The sequence below is a fragment of the Tursiops truncatus genome, chromosome 19 (genome assembly GCF_011762595.2).
Source record: "Tursiops truncatus isolate mTurTru1 chromosome 19, mTurTru1.mat.Y, whole genome shotgun sequence".
Lineage (NCBI taxonomy): Eukaryota > Metazoa > Chordata > Mammalia > Artiodactyla > Delphinidae > Tursiops > Tursiops truncatus.
Window position 1 is genome coordinate 14,473,844 of NC_047052.1, and position 15,877 is coordinate 14,489,720.

Genomic DNA, 15,877 nt, shown 5'->3' on the forward strand with positions numbered 1-15,877 from the left:
CGCACGCGCGCCCAGACCCCGGGCCGCGCTCAGCAGCGCCTCCTGCCGGCGCGCGCGCTCAAGTGAACGCTCTCCTGGCCCGCAGCAGGGTTAGTGCGCGTGCGCGCAGGTGAGCGTCCCGTCCCGCCCCGCCCTGCCCCGCCCCCGGGCTTGGCCACCTGCCGGGGAAACTTGTGGATTGTTGCCCTCGGGTCGCTCAGGGGCGGGACGCGGAACAGAGCCATGGAACAACATACGTCGGGGAATCGCGAGTCCCGGGCCCGGCCGAGAGAGCGGGACCCAGACCGGCACCCCCGCCCGGACCGAGAACGCCACCCCGAGAGACAGCGGGACAGAGCCGGCGACCGGCGCAGGGAGAGAAACGGGGGCGGGCGGAAGGACGAGGACCGGGATAGGGGGAGGGACCGGGAACCCCGCCAGGACAGACACAGGGCCGGGGACCATCGTGGCGGTGAACAAAGAGTTGGGGAACAATCCCGCCAGAGTCGGACGCGGGACGGACCCCGGCGGCCGACCTGGGACGCGGCCCCGCCCCTCTGGCCCGCGCCTTGGGAAACCGCGGAGCCACCGCCCCTGCGGAAGGAGGGCCTCGGACGCCGAGGACCAGAAAGGTGAGGTGGGGAAGCGAGGGCCCTCTACCTCGCCCCGGAGGAAGCCTGGGTCTGAGGCCATTCTGCGCGGTTCTGCTGTCCCGGCTACTTGTCCTGGGAAGCTGGTTTAAAGGAAGTGTCATTCTTCCCTTTTGAGCTCTTAGAGGTGACCTGGGAGGGAAGGAAGACCTTACAGTGCCCCCCCCACACACACACTCCTTGACCTGAACCTGATGAACAACGCAGAGACCTACCCCCCACCTCCCTCCACTCTCCACCCCCCCGTGCCCCCCACCCCCCCTTTAGCAGTGGAAGGACCGGGGACCAGGTAAAGAGGAAGAGAGGACTTCAGGACTAGAAAGGGAAGGGGTGGGAAGGAGATTGGGTGGGTTGGGTTAATCTGAGGCCCCTCTCTGACCCCCACCCATGTGGTCACAGGACTGCCCCTTGGGGCTTCAGACCCTTGTCCTGTGCTCCACAACCAGCCCTCCCCAAAGTCCCGTTCCCTGGAGGCCCGGGCCTAATAAAAGACCAATGAAAAGCTAATAGTTTAATGTGTAATCCCTTCCAGGGGTATATGCATTTCAAAACCAGACAGCTGGGAGAAGATACACTTTTAGCCAAAGAACTGAATGTACCTAAAACTCTGCACAAAAGGGCAGAGATTTTTTTTCCCCCTTTGTCAGTGAGGTCTTTCTGGGCAGCCTCATTCAAATCCCATGATTGTTTCAGACCCCACCCTCCTGAATGAACAAACTTTGCCATCACTACCTTGTAGAACAGAGTTCCCATAAGGCCTGTGGGGTGAAAGCTTCATGACGTTCTGGAAGACTGTGAGCTGGGAGAGGGTAAGGATGGAAGGAAAGAGAGGTGGTGGTCCTAGACCCCACTCCCCTTCTAGGGAAGTGGTCTTTTTTCCATTGCACATTCCATCCAACTCCACAAATATTACTGAATGCCCAGATTAGATGCCAGGCCAAGAAGGAGACAGGCAGGTACTGGAGTGATGACTGCCTTCCGGTTTTTGCCCTCATCCCTAGGAGTCCAGGCTCCTCTCTGCTATGGAACTTGGAGGCTTAAGCCCAGTCTCTCTTCTGGTTGTGTCCACACAGCGGGAAAGCTATTATCCTGAGTTTATGTTACATTATCTAGAACTAACTAGCCAAACTGTGACAAAGGGTGTGCCCAGTTACAGTCACAGGCACTGGCTACTGTCTCCCTGCCTAAAGCCACACTGCATTGCAACTGCCAGGCCTGGGAGAATCCAGAGCTTCATGTTTGGGTTTCCTTCTAAACTGGTGTCCTGGCCCCCCTGTCCCCACCCCCGCCAAGCCCCAAAGCTAGTGAAGGGAATACTTTTGCTTCTTTTGCTCACAGTTGGTGGTTTAAAACCAAGAGCAATTTATTTCTGTCTCTCCTCCACATAATAAGCATGTATTTAATGGATGGGAGGTAGGGCCAGGAACTACAGAGATCTACTCACGGTGTCCACAGGACACTGACAAGTGAACAGACCAATTTGCAGCACCTGTGAAACGTGCCACTCCAGCGGGGGGACAGACACAAAGAGAACAGAACTGGGGCCCTGACTGGGCTCTGGAATGTTTTCTGGAGGAGATAGTCTCAAAGCTGCGTTCTGGAGAAGGAGCAAGAGGCTGTCTCAAGCAGAGAAGTAGTTTCCACGGTGACCTGGAGGCATGGGAATGCAGGTCATCTTTTGGGGCAGGGAGAGGGGCAGTTCACTATGGCTGCGTCTGTGAACATGAGGTTGTGAGTGGAGAGAGATGAGCACGGGCCCTCCCTTGCTGTGCTTAAAGTTTGGACTTTATGGATTTCAAATGCAAAAAATACATGGTGAGATCTATGTTCTAGAAGGATCCCTGGAGCCCAGCTAGTAGAATGCAGCCCCCACCGTTCACCACTGAATCTTGGACAAAGCCCAGGATGTGCTGGATAAAGTGATAGGGAAGGGGGGGGCGGGTGGTGAGGAGAAGGAACAGAATATTCCAGGGCTGGCAGAGGAAGAGGGAGAGATGTGAAGATGTCCAAAGTTGTCTGTACCACCCATAGCCTAGAGAATGATTGTGGATTCAACTCTTTCCAAAGTAACAAGGGAAGGAAGAGAATGCCAGCCTGGGCATCAGTCTTGTGAATGCAAACTAGTTTTGAAGAGGGCCTAGTCCTCACTGAACTGAAAATCTCCCCCAGGTGGCTCCCAGCTACCTGTTAGATATCCCCCGCAACACACACACACCCTCCCCCGCAGGCCAAGCCAGCATGGGAGGTGGGGCTCAGAATTACTGAGATAAGTGACGTGCTTAATTAGCAGAACTGGGCCAAGTGTTTGCAGGCCTTGTATAGCCAATAAACCAGAAAATCCTCTGGAATATGAAATCTGTGGCAGATTTTCTGTTCTGTGCATTCTTTAATGTCTGAGCCCAGCGTGAGGTGTCCAGAATTCTAATGCTGAACAAGCTATTGAATTTGAAGCCCGCTAATGGCCACACATGTGTTTGATTATAGTGAGCCCATTTCAGGGAGATATCCGCTTTCGACCCCCAGGCCTGGAGTACAGGAAGTGGAATATTACCAGTCAGAGGCTGAAGGGCTCCTGGAATGCCACAAGTGCAGATACCTGTGCACCGCGAGAGGTGAGCCATTTTGAAGGCAGTTTGACCAATTACTTACCGTTGCTGGTGGTTCTGGACGGGGTCTGAGATGATGGAGCAAAAATCCAAGCCGACTTCCCTTTTGGTTTCCTCGTATTTTCGTTTTCATACCTGCGTGAAGTTCACACTTTCTAAAGAAGGGTAGGAACATCTGAAAGGGGCGGCTAGGTTTCCCATGTTTCTCCTCGGACAGGCCCGGATGTGGTGAGGCAGTCGTGCCTGCAGTTTTCAGAGCCAGCTCTGAGTTGCCGGCTGTCAGAGGGGGACCCCTCTGGCAAGGCAGGCCGAGTTAAAGAGAGATCACCGGAGATGGCAGCCGGGTTGAGCTCATGCCACAGGACAGGAGATCTGATGCCTAAACCTGCCATCATGGCTTTTAAATGTTGTTGACTGAGACCCACAGTAAGAAATAGGTTTCACATTAAGAACAAGTTCACATGTGCGCGCATGTGCACACACACGTCATGAAACAACACGCCATCACCTACGAAGGGCAGTAACTTCTATTTCATTGAAAACAAACAAAAACAAAAAACCACACTTATTAGAATCCACAGTATGAAGAACACTTAAATAATATCATGTGTCAGCTCCAAATGTGGTTTCCCAGAGTTCCCATCCTAGCACCAGGCCTGGCCTTGCCAACAATGAAGAAAATCTGGTTTGTCAGGGTGAAGAAAATCTTACCCTTATGGCTCACATGATTGGGTAAGAAATTTTCCTCGGCTACCTATGACTAAGAGGGGAAAACTTCTTGGCCTAAGGGGGAGAAATCATGGAACTTACACCTGAAGATGTCTCTTTTTTATTTATTTATTTTTGGCTGCATTGGGTCTTCATTGCTGCGTGCGGGCTTTCTCTAGTTGCGGCGAGCGGGGGCTACTCTTCACTGTGGTGTGCGGGCTTCTCATTGCGGTAGCTTCTCTTGTTATGGAGCACAGGCTTTAGGTGTGCAGGCTTCAGTAGTGGCACATGGGCTCAGTAGTTGTGGCTTGCGGGCTCTAGGGCATAGGCTCAGTAGTTGTGGCACACGGGCTTAGTTGCTCCGTGGCATGTGGGATCTTCCCGGACCAGAGCTCGAACCCGTGTCCCCTGCATTGGCAGGGGGATTCTTAACCACTGTGCCACCAGGGAAGCCCCTGAAGATGTCTCTTAGAGTGATTACAATGAGATAAATTATTATGGGATTATGTAGAACTTTCATGGAAGAGCTCTAGGCAATCCAGGTACAAGAATCCTCACTCTAGTTTACGTATGTTGGCACACCCCGTTGCTTTTAATTCTCTCAACAACTCCTGAGGCTCAGAGAGGTACAGTAAGTTATACAAAGTCACACAGCAGTTAAGTGGAAGAGCTGGAATTGAAAGTTAGAGCCTGACTCTAAGGCCTGAAGTGGTTTACGTGCTTGACCTTCTTTTCTCGATCAAGCCAGACGCTCTTTAACAGGTTTCTCTCTAGAGGTATTCTTCTTCAGCGATTGATTTACCAAGAGGAGAGGGCAGAGCTTGAGGCCCCTGATTTAGCTTTGATTGCTTCTGGCTGTTTGGTTGGGCCTAGATGTTGGGTTTCTGAGTCAAGATAGTGAAAGGATAGTTCAGCAGTCAGAAGCTAACAAATGAGGGCTTATAAAGATCTCTGGACACGCAGGGACCCATATAAATACACAATGCTGTGTTGTGTTGAGAGCAACAGCCATTAAACACTGGGAACTTGTCTCAAACAGGAAATTCACACCTGGGTAAAGGTCACCTGAAGATTTTCAGCCTCGTCTTAGAGTAGATCTTTTGTGATTTCTTTTCCTCATCAGTGAAATCATGTCCTCCTCCAACAAACTGGCAAAAATGGGAGGCAGCTGTGGCTCTCTCTAACTTCCTAGGGAGACCCTGCAGTTTGGGCTGAGTCACCCTTAGGAAGTTCAGTGGAACACTGACAAAAATAGATAAGCCCCGAATTCACGGTTACGGGCAAGACTCCTCAGCTACTAAACTCTTTAAAGGCTGAGGATAAAGATCAGATAAACGGCAAGTACAGACGTCACATGTGCATATCAGATCACTAGGAATCCTGTCATATACAGGTTGTGTTATAGGTTTATTATTTGGAGGGACTGGTGAGGAATTACAAGTTCCCTGGGGAGAAGGTACATGGCCTGCTCCCCTCCTGGCTCCCTCCGATGATTTGCATTTGGAGCAGCTTCCCCTTTCCCTTTTGTCCTTTTCCTCTTTCTTTAGACCTTTGGTGCTCCAATCATGATGGAGAAGATTGTAAAAGGAGAGCTAGGCCAGTGTAACAAGGAAATTGTGAAAAAAAAAAAAAAAGGGTGATGTTTGCATTCAGCTTCATGCAAGGGCTTGATGTTTCCCTTACTTGCAAACCATCCTTAAAAATTTAATTTCATTCTCTCTCCAAACGTTGTAATCTCTATAGTCAGTGGTGCTGTCTCTCACTCAGAACCTGGAGGTTTAGGTTTTGAGATGGCTTCTCACTGCCAGTGGCATTGACTTGTGACCACACTGAAAAGGTTCAGAGGGACAGTGTGGGGGTTTTGCCCCCCAACTTGCATTCTCCCTCCCCCTTTTATATGCTTATTTAATACCCTAACTCAGTGCTTATGGGACTGAGCCTATGTCAGCACGTACAGCTCCCAGCTCAGAAGCACCCAGCTTTATATTATGCTGAGAGAAAGAAGTAACACGCAGAAGAGTACATTAACTGTATGATTCCATTTGCATGAAATTCGAGAAAGACAAACCTAGTTCCTAATGACAGAGCAGATCAGTGGTGGCCTGAGGAAGGTGAGGGGTTGACCGCAAGGGGTGACTAGGGAACTTTCTGGGGGGATGAAAACAGTCTATATCTTGATTATGATTACATGGCATACACAGTTGTCAAAACTTACTAAGCTGTTTGCTTAACGCGGGTCATTTTGTTGTGTATAAGTTATATAACAGTAAAGCTGACTTTAAGGAAAGTAGCCAGCTTTGGTGGAAGATCTGGGGCTCTTTCATCGTCCAAGATAAAGCAGCCAAGGGTGCTGAAAAAATCCAGCCCTGGGAAAATATCACAGCCCAGATTTGCTCTTTAGGGAAACGAAACGAAAACAAAATTAAACTTTAAAACATACTTATTGAATTAAAGTCTAAGAACAGTAAAACCAATTATGTCTCTCTAATTCAGTAAGCCTTATAGGTTTAATTAACTTAACCTTTCCTATCCCTAATATATGTGAACCACGGTTAACATTGTGATGGATAACTTCCATGCTTTTTTTCTAACGTCATTATATTTTTTAAGCACTATAAGTTCCTTCAAATTTGGAGAAATTTCCTCTTTCAAACTGAAGATGGCCACAAAACATGTCTAAAGAGGATATAACTATTTTTCAGTCTTCTTGGCAGGGAAGGGCTAGGGCAGAGAATGTTCTTGCCTTCCATAAAGGACACCTTTCTTTCTGCTCAGTGGCCTGATTTCTGCCCCCATCGTCCTGCAGCCCACCTGGAGCAGGCTGCTTTGCTCTTTTGAGAGTTACCCTTTTCAGTCCAGAGTACCTCTGACATCATTTCTGGAGACCACAGTTCCCTGCTACCATCTAATGCTAATCATGTAGCTTTGGCTGCTCAGGCCTTGCAGGGGGCAGAATAAAGAGCTGGCTGTGGTGTGAGCTGCCACGGGGAAGATAAGCCTCAAGGTGGAAGTCTCCAAGTGCAAAGTAGCATCTCTCAAAATGGTAACACGCCCTTCTTTTGCAGCCTGCTGCCAAATGCTGGAGGTTCTCCTGAACTTGCTGATCCTGGCCTGCAGCTCTGTGTCTTACAGTTCCACAGGGGGCTACACGGGCATCACCAGCCTGGGGGGCATTTACTACTACCAGTACGGAGGGGCTTACAGTGGTTTCGATGGTGCTGACGGGGAGAAAGCGCAGCAGCTGGACGTCCAGTTCTACCAGCTAAAGCTGCCCATGGTCACCGTGGCAATGGCCTGCAGCGGAGCCCTCATGGCCTTCTGCTGCCTCCTCATCGCCATGGGCGTCCTGCGGGTCCCGTGGCATTGCCCCCTATGGCTGGTGATTGAAGCCTTGTTGGACGTGCTCATTGCTGGGGCATACATCCCAGCCTTGTACTTCTACTTCCACTACCTCTCGGCTGCCTACGCCTCTCCCGTGTGTAAGGAGAGGGAGGCGCTGTACCAGAGGAAAGGATACAGTGGCTTCAGCTGCAGTTTCCATGGGGGAGACATAGGTGCTGGAATCTTTGCTGCCCTGGGCATCGGGGTCTTTGCCCTGGGGGCCGTGCTGGCCATAAGGGGTTACCGAAAGGTTAGGAAGCTGAAAGAGAAGCCTGCGGAAATGCTGGAGTTTTAGGCTTTTTAAAACGTTCCGGGGCTTCCCTGGTGGCGCAGTGGTTGAGAGTCTGCCTGCCGATGCAGGGGACGCGGGTTCGTGCCCCGTGTCCGGGAAGATCCCACATGCCGCAGAGCCATGGCCGCTGAGCCTGCGCGTCCGGAGCCCATGCTCCGCAACGAGAGAGGCCACAACAGTGAGAGGCCCATGTACTGCAAAAAAAATTAAAAAGTTCCGAAAAACTCAAGTGATGGAAGTTACTCTGAACCACTGTCTTTCGTGGAATATTTTGTTGCAGAACTTGCCAACCCTTGGAAAGTAACAGACCAATTTTAGTTTGCTGGGCCTAGCTCCAGGGTACATAGAGCAGCACTGCCTGATGTAATAAACCCTGGTCCTGGAGCCCTCTGTTGGCAAGGGACCAACCAAAATTACTTTAGAAAACAAAAACAAAACAACAACAAAAAACAACCAAAACTAGAGCCCAAGGCCCACAAGGAAAAGGCATATGCTGCAGCAAAATGCACTTCTTGAATGAATAAAGGGAGATAACCAAGTGAATTTGAAGAAACTTATCCTCAAAGTTCACGAAAAGCCACACAGACATGAAAAAACATTTCGGCCTGAAGTTCTCTAAACACAGCGGTCTTAAGCAGATTAGCCTCGAATTTTTTCCTCACTGAACTCTAGGCCCTTCACTTCCTTAATGCTCTGGATGGCAGGGGATGGGGATGCCTGGGAAACTGCTGCTGTAAGATGGAAGCTGGAGGGAGACGTGGGCTGAGGAAAGAGCAATCAGATTAATTCACTGGGTTGCAAAGGAGGTATTCTAACAAGCCCCTTACAATGGGCTTGAAAGCTCAATAAGTGTTTTGTACCTCTTGTAAATGTACCATTGTACGACGAATTCAACCCGACATCTGGAATTCAGGATCCATCCAAAATTAAAGAAAGTAAAATCTTTCCCAGGATAAGTATGCTACTTTTGGCCAGACAACTTCATGGGTTCTTACTGCATGTTAAATTAGGACTTAGGGCCCATTATAATATATTCTTGGTACAAGTGAATATGTTCTTTGCTTTACGTGACTCCAATAAAAATCCAAAGAAAAATTTTAATTTGGAGGTGATGGTTCTCTTTACAATATGTTTATAATATTATTTTCTTTTCACATTTAAAAGATGAGTTCCATTTGGGTTTACCAAAGGAAATACATATAGTTGCTTGTATATGATTAGAAAACTTCTTGAAGAATATATAAGAATGTATTAACAGTATTTGCTTCTGGAGAGGAAATTAAAAATTTTTTTTCATTTTATGTACGACTTGACTGCACATGTCTTAGCCTTATTTTAGAAAAACATGTTTTAATTTGATTTGCTTTCCTCAGTTTTTTCACATTTACAGTGAAAAGGCAGATAGTAGATGTTTAGTTAAGCAGAATATTAAATGATCAGCCACAAAAGCAGCCTCACCCCAAAAGATGCTATTTTACAACAAAAATCTCCTGTCTGTTTCAGTTTCCACTTCCCTCTACAGTTTATCCCTCCATAGGGATAAACCGCTAGCTCTAGTAGGCCACTCTTTTCTTTTCTCCTGATGTCTGTGAATCTTTCTGCACTAACAACATGCTTGGAAATACTTGAACCTGCTCGATGTTTTCAGCAAAGCCAGGTCAGGCCTGGCTGGTGCTCTGATAATATCCAGTGGCCATATTTCTTCATCATTGGCCCCAGCAACAGACCATTATTCCTCTTGATTGTTGCAGTCAGTGGAGTGGTTGACAAGATCTATCAATAGATATATTACATTTCAGCCTGGCAGATATGGGCTGCGTGGACTATGCTGCTGCTGTTTTGGCAGAATCTTGTCCCAGAAGGAAACATTCAGGTTGCCCACATCTTGTAGTAGCACAGTATCCCTGCTTCCCTTCAGGGGGTGAGAGATTAACTGCATGCAGAAGGAAAACCAAGGCAGAGAAAAGGTGTTGGGTGGGGGAGATAGCTACTCCCCGTGAATTAGAATGATGTCTGGGTCAATTAATTTGCGCTGCTTGTAGGGAGAGAGTAGCCAGTAGCTTATGGTGCCTGGGAGGAGAGTGGGCAGTTCTGGTCTGATGTTATTTTCAGATTTAAATTAGAGGAATGTAGCTTCTCAACTGTCAGAGCCCGCAACTGCTGCATTCCGTGGACCTCCTAGGAATTTGTGTGGGCCCAGCAGGAGATGGAATCAGCAAGCTCAGTAGCTGTTGCCTAAGTACATTAGACACACTGGTCTTTAGCTGCCCAGTTTATAAACGTTGTGGTACCCCCTTGTGTATCAGAGGGTTTTCCTGACTTCTGGGAAACCATGCTTTTCATAAATTTGTCCCTTTTCTTCTTTTTTTTAAAAATATTTATTTATTTATTTTGGCTGCACCGGGTCTTAATTGCAGCATGAGGGATCTAGTTCTCCAACCAGGGATTGAACGCCAGGCCCCCTGCATTGGGAGCGTGGAGTTTTCCCCACTGGACACCAAGGAAGTCCCTGTCCCTTTTGTTCTTAAATCTCTTATTAATCCCCTTTATTTTATTTTTTTTGGCCGCATTGGGTCTTCCTTGCTGCGCACGGGCTTTCTCTAGTTGCGGCGAGCAGGGGCTACTCTTCATTTCAGTGCCCAGGCTTCTCATTGGGATGGCTACTTTTGTTGCGGAGCACAGGCTCTAGGTGCCTGGGCTTCATTAGTTGCAGCACGTGGGCTTAGTAGTTGTGGCATGCGGGCTCTAGAGCACAGGCTCAGTAGTTGTGGCTCACGGGCTTAGTTGCTCTGCGGCATGTGGGATCTTCCTGGACCAGGGATCAAACCCATGTCCCCTGCATTGGCACGTGGATTCTTGACCACTGCGCCACCAGGGAAGTCCCCTCTCCTTCCATTTTATATATGTTACTGGGTAGCATCACTGTCCACTTGTATAACATTTTATAATTTTCCAGGTATTTTCACATACTTGCTTTCATTTGGGCCTCATCCCAGCCCTGTGGGATAAGACAGGGAGGCGTTACCTTCATTTGTCAGGTGAAGTGTCTGAGGCTTAGAGTCAGTGACTTGGGCACGGTCACAAGGCAGTAAAGAGCGGGGATGCGAGCCTGGCATTCCCACTCTAGGTTCATATGCTTTTCTCTTCATTCTCATCTCTGACCCCTGAGAGAACAACAGGAGACCTTCTCCCAGGAAGACGCCTAACGAGAGGCTGGGGCCCCTGTCAGTGACAAATGAAAGGTGACTTTGGACAAGTCGACATTCATCTCCATTCACCTCTTGGCTTCCACTGCCTCATGGCATTTGCGGGTTCCTTAAACTTCTAAGAACCCCCCCAAGTGAACAGGCCAAGTATCCAGCAGTAGGATCCTGGCTGAATAGACTGGTCCACCCACACAGCGGGCTTGGAGGCCACATAACAGAGCATGTGGACACTGTAGGAGCTGATCTGAAAACATCTCCAGGAAGAGTAAAGCACGATGCAGAGCAGAGCGTGTGGTGTCCTCCGTGTGACACAAGCAGGGAAAGGGGGGATGAAATTCAGATTTGAGTGCTTTTACTTGCATAAACGAACGCTGGAAAGTTATATCAGAAAATAATGAAAGTGGTTGGGGGTAGAGAACAGAGTGGACAGGGACATGGGTGATTTTTCTCAGTTTATGCCCTTTTATGTCATTTTGATTTTTTTTAAACTTTAAAATTTGAAATAATTATAGATTCACAAAACGTTGCTAATATAGAACAGAGATCCTGTGTATCCTTAACCTGGTTTTCCCCAGTGGTGACTATAGTACAAAATCACAACCAGGAAATTGACACTCTCCAGAGCTTAGTTAGATTTTACCAGTATTACACGCACTCATGTCTGTGTGAGTGTAGGTCTGTGCGGTTTTATCACCTGTGTAGATTCGTGTGACCACTGCCACAATCAGCTACAGAACTGTTCCATCACTGAACTTCCCTACGCTCCCCACTTATAGTCACACCCATCCCCCTCCCGCTCCCCCAATCCCACTCCTCCCTGACAACCACTAATCTGTTCTCATTTTGAGACTGTTATGTAAATGGAATCATACAGTATGTAACCTTTTGAGACTGGCTTTTTTCACTCATCATGAATCCCTTGAGATCCATCCGAGCTGTTCCGAGTATCAGCTGCTCATACCTTTTCATTGCTGAGTAGAGTTTCCCCTGGGGATGGCTGTACCAGATTGTTGAACCATTCGCCCATTGGAGGGCATTAGGGTTTACTGTGACATCTGTGTACATGTTTTTGTGTAGACCGAAGTTTTCATTTCTTTAGGATGAATGCTCGGGGGTACAGTTGCAAGGTCACATGGTAAATGTATGTATAGTTTTTAAAGTAACGGCCAAAAGTTTTTCCACAGTGGCATTTTGATTTTCAAACATGAGTATTAAAAAACAAAAACCAAGGATGTTAATGTTGAGTCTGACCATGTCCTCACAATCAGGTGGTATTTCTCTTGCCTGACCTAGAGAGCTTTCCTGGGTAAGTGACGTCAGTGTTAAATTCCCAATCTCTCTCCTCCTAGGTGTGATACAGATAGTGGAGGTGATATTGAATGGGATGGTTCTCATGTGTATCGTGGCCTCCTACTTTGTCCTTGCTGGATTCAGTGCCAGCTTTGCCAGCGGCGGTGGCTTTGGGAACGGCTATTACTCACCGTTTGAGGGCACTGAGCTGGAGCAGGTTCGGCAGCTGGACCAGCAGTACACGATCCTCCGGGCGCCCCTGATATACAGCGGCGTGGCTGTTTCTCTGGGGCTGGGTGTCCTCACCTTGGGTGTTTTACTCCAAGGAGCCAAGAGTCTAAACAAACTGCCGGGGAAGTGGCTCCTCTTTGAGGCCGCCTTCAGCCTCCTCGCGGCATTGGGCTACTGCGTAGGCATCGGCCTTTACCTCCATGAGGCCTTGCGGATCAATGCCACAGACACCTGCAGGACAAGAGAGAGGGTCTATGCCCGCAGGGGTCTCACCTGGATGAACTGCCAGCTGGCAGGCACTGATGGAGCAGCAGCCACCTTTGCTTGTCTTCTGGTGGTGATGTATGGCGCCAGCGTGGTGCTGGCCCTGCGGAGCTACCGAGAACAGAAGCACTACAAGGACAGCCAAGAACAGCACAGCAATTATAATGACGCACCAGAATACCTGTGGTCTGGGATACTCTGAGATCTACTACTGGAACCTAAAAGTCAACCCAGCTTCCTTATTTCTCTCAAAAACCACATTACATAAATGTGGTTTTCATGTACTTGATTTTATAAATGTTCCCTTTGGCACCAGTGCAAAGCTAGATGATCATCCCATTTTTCTATCAATGTCTTTGTTGGCTGAGAGCTAGAAAAATATACCTCCACCTTCGCTACAAAGATCAACATTGGAAGTTTGCATATACGCTTATGGTTTGACTCTCTTACCAAATGGTAAGGTAATAATACTAGGTAGCCAGAGAAATTCTGAAAGATGAGAACAACACATCAGGGGTAGCAGGCCCAGTGTTACAGTGGAAATAGCTTGCCTGACCAAACTGAAGTCACTAAGAAAAACATGCCGTTTCCCCCTGTATTTGATCCCAGGGGAATGATTATAAAGCATTTGTGTGGTTAGATTCCAAATGAGTAATTACATTCTGGCTCTCTCCTGGAAGAAAACTCTCCTGCCCATTCGACAGTATACCATGACTGCATGGGTCCCAGAGGTTGGATCCCTGAAACCTGAAGACAGGTAGGTGCTTTTAGCATGCATGTTCCTCCTCGGGATTCCTGGGGTAGGGCTCAGATAAAATGGTTTTTGCCACCTTTCCAAGCTAGTTGCTTTCTCGTTTCAAGTCACTTGATTGGAATTCACTTTCCTGAAATATTTTATAATTTCCTGAAATATGACGCCTCCAAATAGTGAGAAATAAAATTCATAAACTTCTTAAACGTGTTATTCAGCTGAGTACAAAGATAAAGCGGTTGATTTTACTAGACTATACAGGCATTTTGGAGCCTTCTTTGTTTCTGCATCCCTTCCAGCGCCCTACAGAGTAGGCCTTCAAAGGTCAATTGTAATCTCTCACAATTCTGAATTGTTTCCATAATGTAACAGATCATTAACACTGAATCTCAAAAATAAAGTTCTTTCAGTAATTTTAACCTAAAGTTTTATAGCTGTGCTTATACTTTACAATTAGTCTCAGATATTCCGTTCATGTAAGATGCAACTAGAAATATACATGTTCTTATTATAAAGGGTAGTTTTTCTAGTTGCCATCTTTTTTTATAACATTGTTTTATTTTCATATTATAAATGAGACTAAACTACTAATAAGTTCAAACCAAATTTTTAGTACACTTCTAAAAACAGCAATTTTGACAGAAATCTCAGACTGTCTATACAGTTAGTAAGAAATCAGCAAACGTAAGCCCGTTTCAATGTATGCCAAAGTGGCTATTAAAAAAATTCAGTCAATGTCATTTTCCTCTGATGTGTGTTGGCCATTTTTACCCCTGCATGTTTGCTGACTCTTTTCTCTGGAATATATTACCTTTCCTCTCTCCTCTTAAATCCTTCCTATTGCTAGTTCTTATAGAACCTATCCAAGGTGAAGGATCAAAACTAAACCTCAAACAGAAATGAGAAAATATCTAGATTCTACTTTTACAAAAAGTAAAGCTTGGAGGAAAACAACAACTAGAAGTCTACACTGCTAGCTTAAAATACAAACACCAGTGCCACAGAAAGCCGCTTCTGCTCACCACCTTAGCCCGAGGCAGTGGCTGGAGTCCCGCAGAGTTTTCACTGAGTGGTAAGACAAGTCTAACAGCAGCAAAAATCAAACAACCCATTTCCCACCCGAACCCCCCCAAAAAACTTCCCAACACACACTATTCTCACCTAGGATTTATTCCCTGAAACATACCCTGAGTAGAGCTTTGCCCGTGTCTGGGTCCGGGGCTTGGAAAAATGAGGACTTTGGCCACTGCGACCCCTGTGTGGTGCACTGGTCCAGCTCAGCTCCTCTCAAATCACTGTAGCGACATTCAAAATGCCTTAGCAAAACCTGCCTTAGTTACTACCACTTGGCAGGTTGGCAGGTCAAGATTTCTTACTCACATTTTACAGATGAAATGAAGGTTCAAGAAGGCTAAGTGGCTCGCCCAATGGTTGACATTTCATTGACTGCTCACTGTGCCGGGTCCAGTACTGAGCTAAGGAAGCATTTGTTGACATCATCTCATTTTAGCTCACAGCTGTTGAGAGAGAGACTATTATCTCCATTTAACAATCGAGAAAAAAACACCTGCCTTGGAGAGGTGAACTTAACTAAAGTCAAATCTTTTTAAGTAGCAGAGGAAAAACTCAGACCCAGTGAATCACACACGGGAAAGTGTTCTGAGTGACTAACGTGCTCTTGTGGTGCGTGATGTACCAGGGAGACAATATCACACGAAGGAGAGAACACACTCAGAGAAGTTCACTTCTGCCACCCTGTAGGCAGGTGTGCGTGTCATGGAACCGAGGTATGAAAGTAGATGGTGGCATTGAGCCCAGCACATTGGAGGTGCTCAAGGAACAGTTGGTGAACCAAGTTTTCAAAATTTCATTCTGCTAAACGAGGAGGACACCTGCAAAATGATTTCAACTGGGCCTTTATTTGGAGTGAGAGGTAGCTAATCTTGCTTGGAAATCCAGAGATTATGGGAGACAACCAATGGGGAGAGAGGAGGGGAACAATTTAGAGGCTTAGCTAGATTAGACGTACTGTGTGAGCCAAAACTCACCACTGTCTTAAACTCTAACACCAAAGCCATTAGGACAGACAAGGTGGCCAGATTACCCACCTAGTTCCTCTGTATCACTGGTAGTTCTGTGGTTTGTTTAAGAGGAGCTGTAGGTTATTTACAAATTAAGTTCCCTCTAGTCAGCTAATAACCTGCATGGAAATAAGGACCATGCTTCCTGTCTTTGGGATTTCTTTAAACATATAAACCAAGTTAGAATATAATATTTCTTAATGTAAAAAATCTTTATTGCTATTTCAGCTTCAATGGTGATCAAAAATATTTATTCTTGCCTTAACTCATAGCTTCATAGAGTGTTATGGAATGTGGTTTCATTTGTTATCTTCCCCTACAAGAAGAAAAAGCAGAAAAATCCTAAAGGTGCTTTTGGTTAAGAAACTAATTTCACATACAAGTTAGAGAAAATTACAGTTTCATGCTAAAATAAAGTACTTATAAAATAACAGGTAC

At 46.9% G+C, this 15,877-nt stretch overlaps 1 protein-coding gene across 3 annotated transcripts; it reads left to right on the top strand.

Annotated features, from left to right (window-relative positions):
• The first annotated feature begins 205 nt into the window (after positions 1-205).
• On the top strand, positions 206-15,796 carry MARVELD3 (MARVEL domain containing 3). Of its 3 annotated transcripts, none has more exons than XM_004314286.4 (3): positions 206-611; positions 3,114-3,241; positions 12,172-15,796. In XM_004314286.4, exons 1-3 carry the CDS (start codon positions 223-225, stop codon positions 12,807-12,809), a joined length of 1,155 nt encoding a protein of 384 aa, XP_004314334.1. In that variant the 5' UTR covers positions 206-222; the 3' UTR covers positions 12,810-15,796. The 3 variants fall into 3 exon arrangements, with proteins under 3 accessions (XP_004314334.1, XP_019791113.1, XP_019791112.1); XM_019935554.3 differs by having other exon boundaries at positions 3,153-3,241; XM_019935553.3 differs by lacking the exon at positions 12,172-15,796 and adding an exon at positions 7,009-12,165.
• Positions 15,797-15,877: the final 81 nt, after the last annotated feature.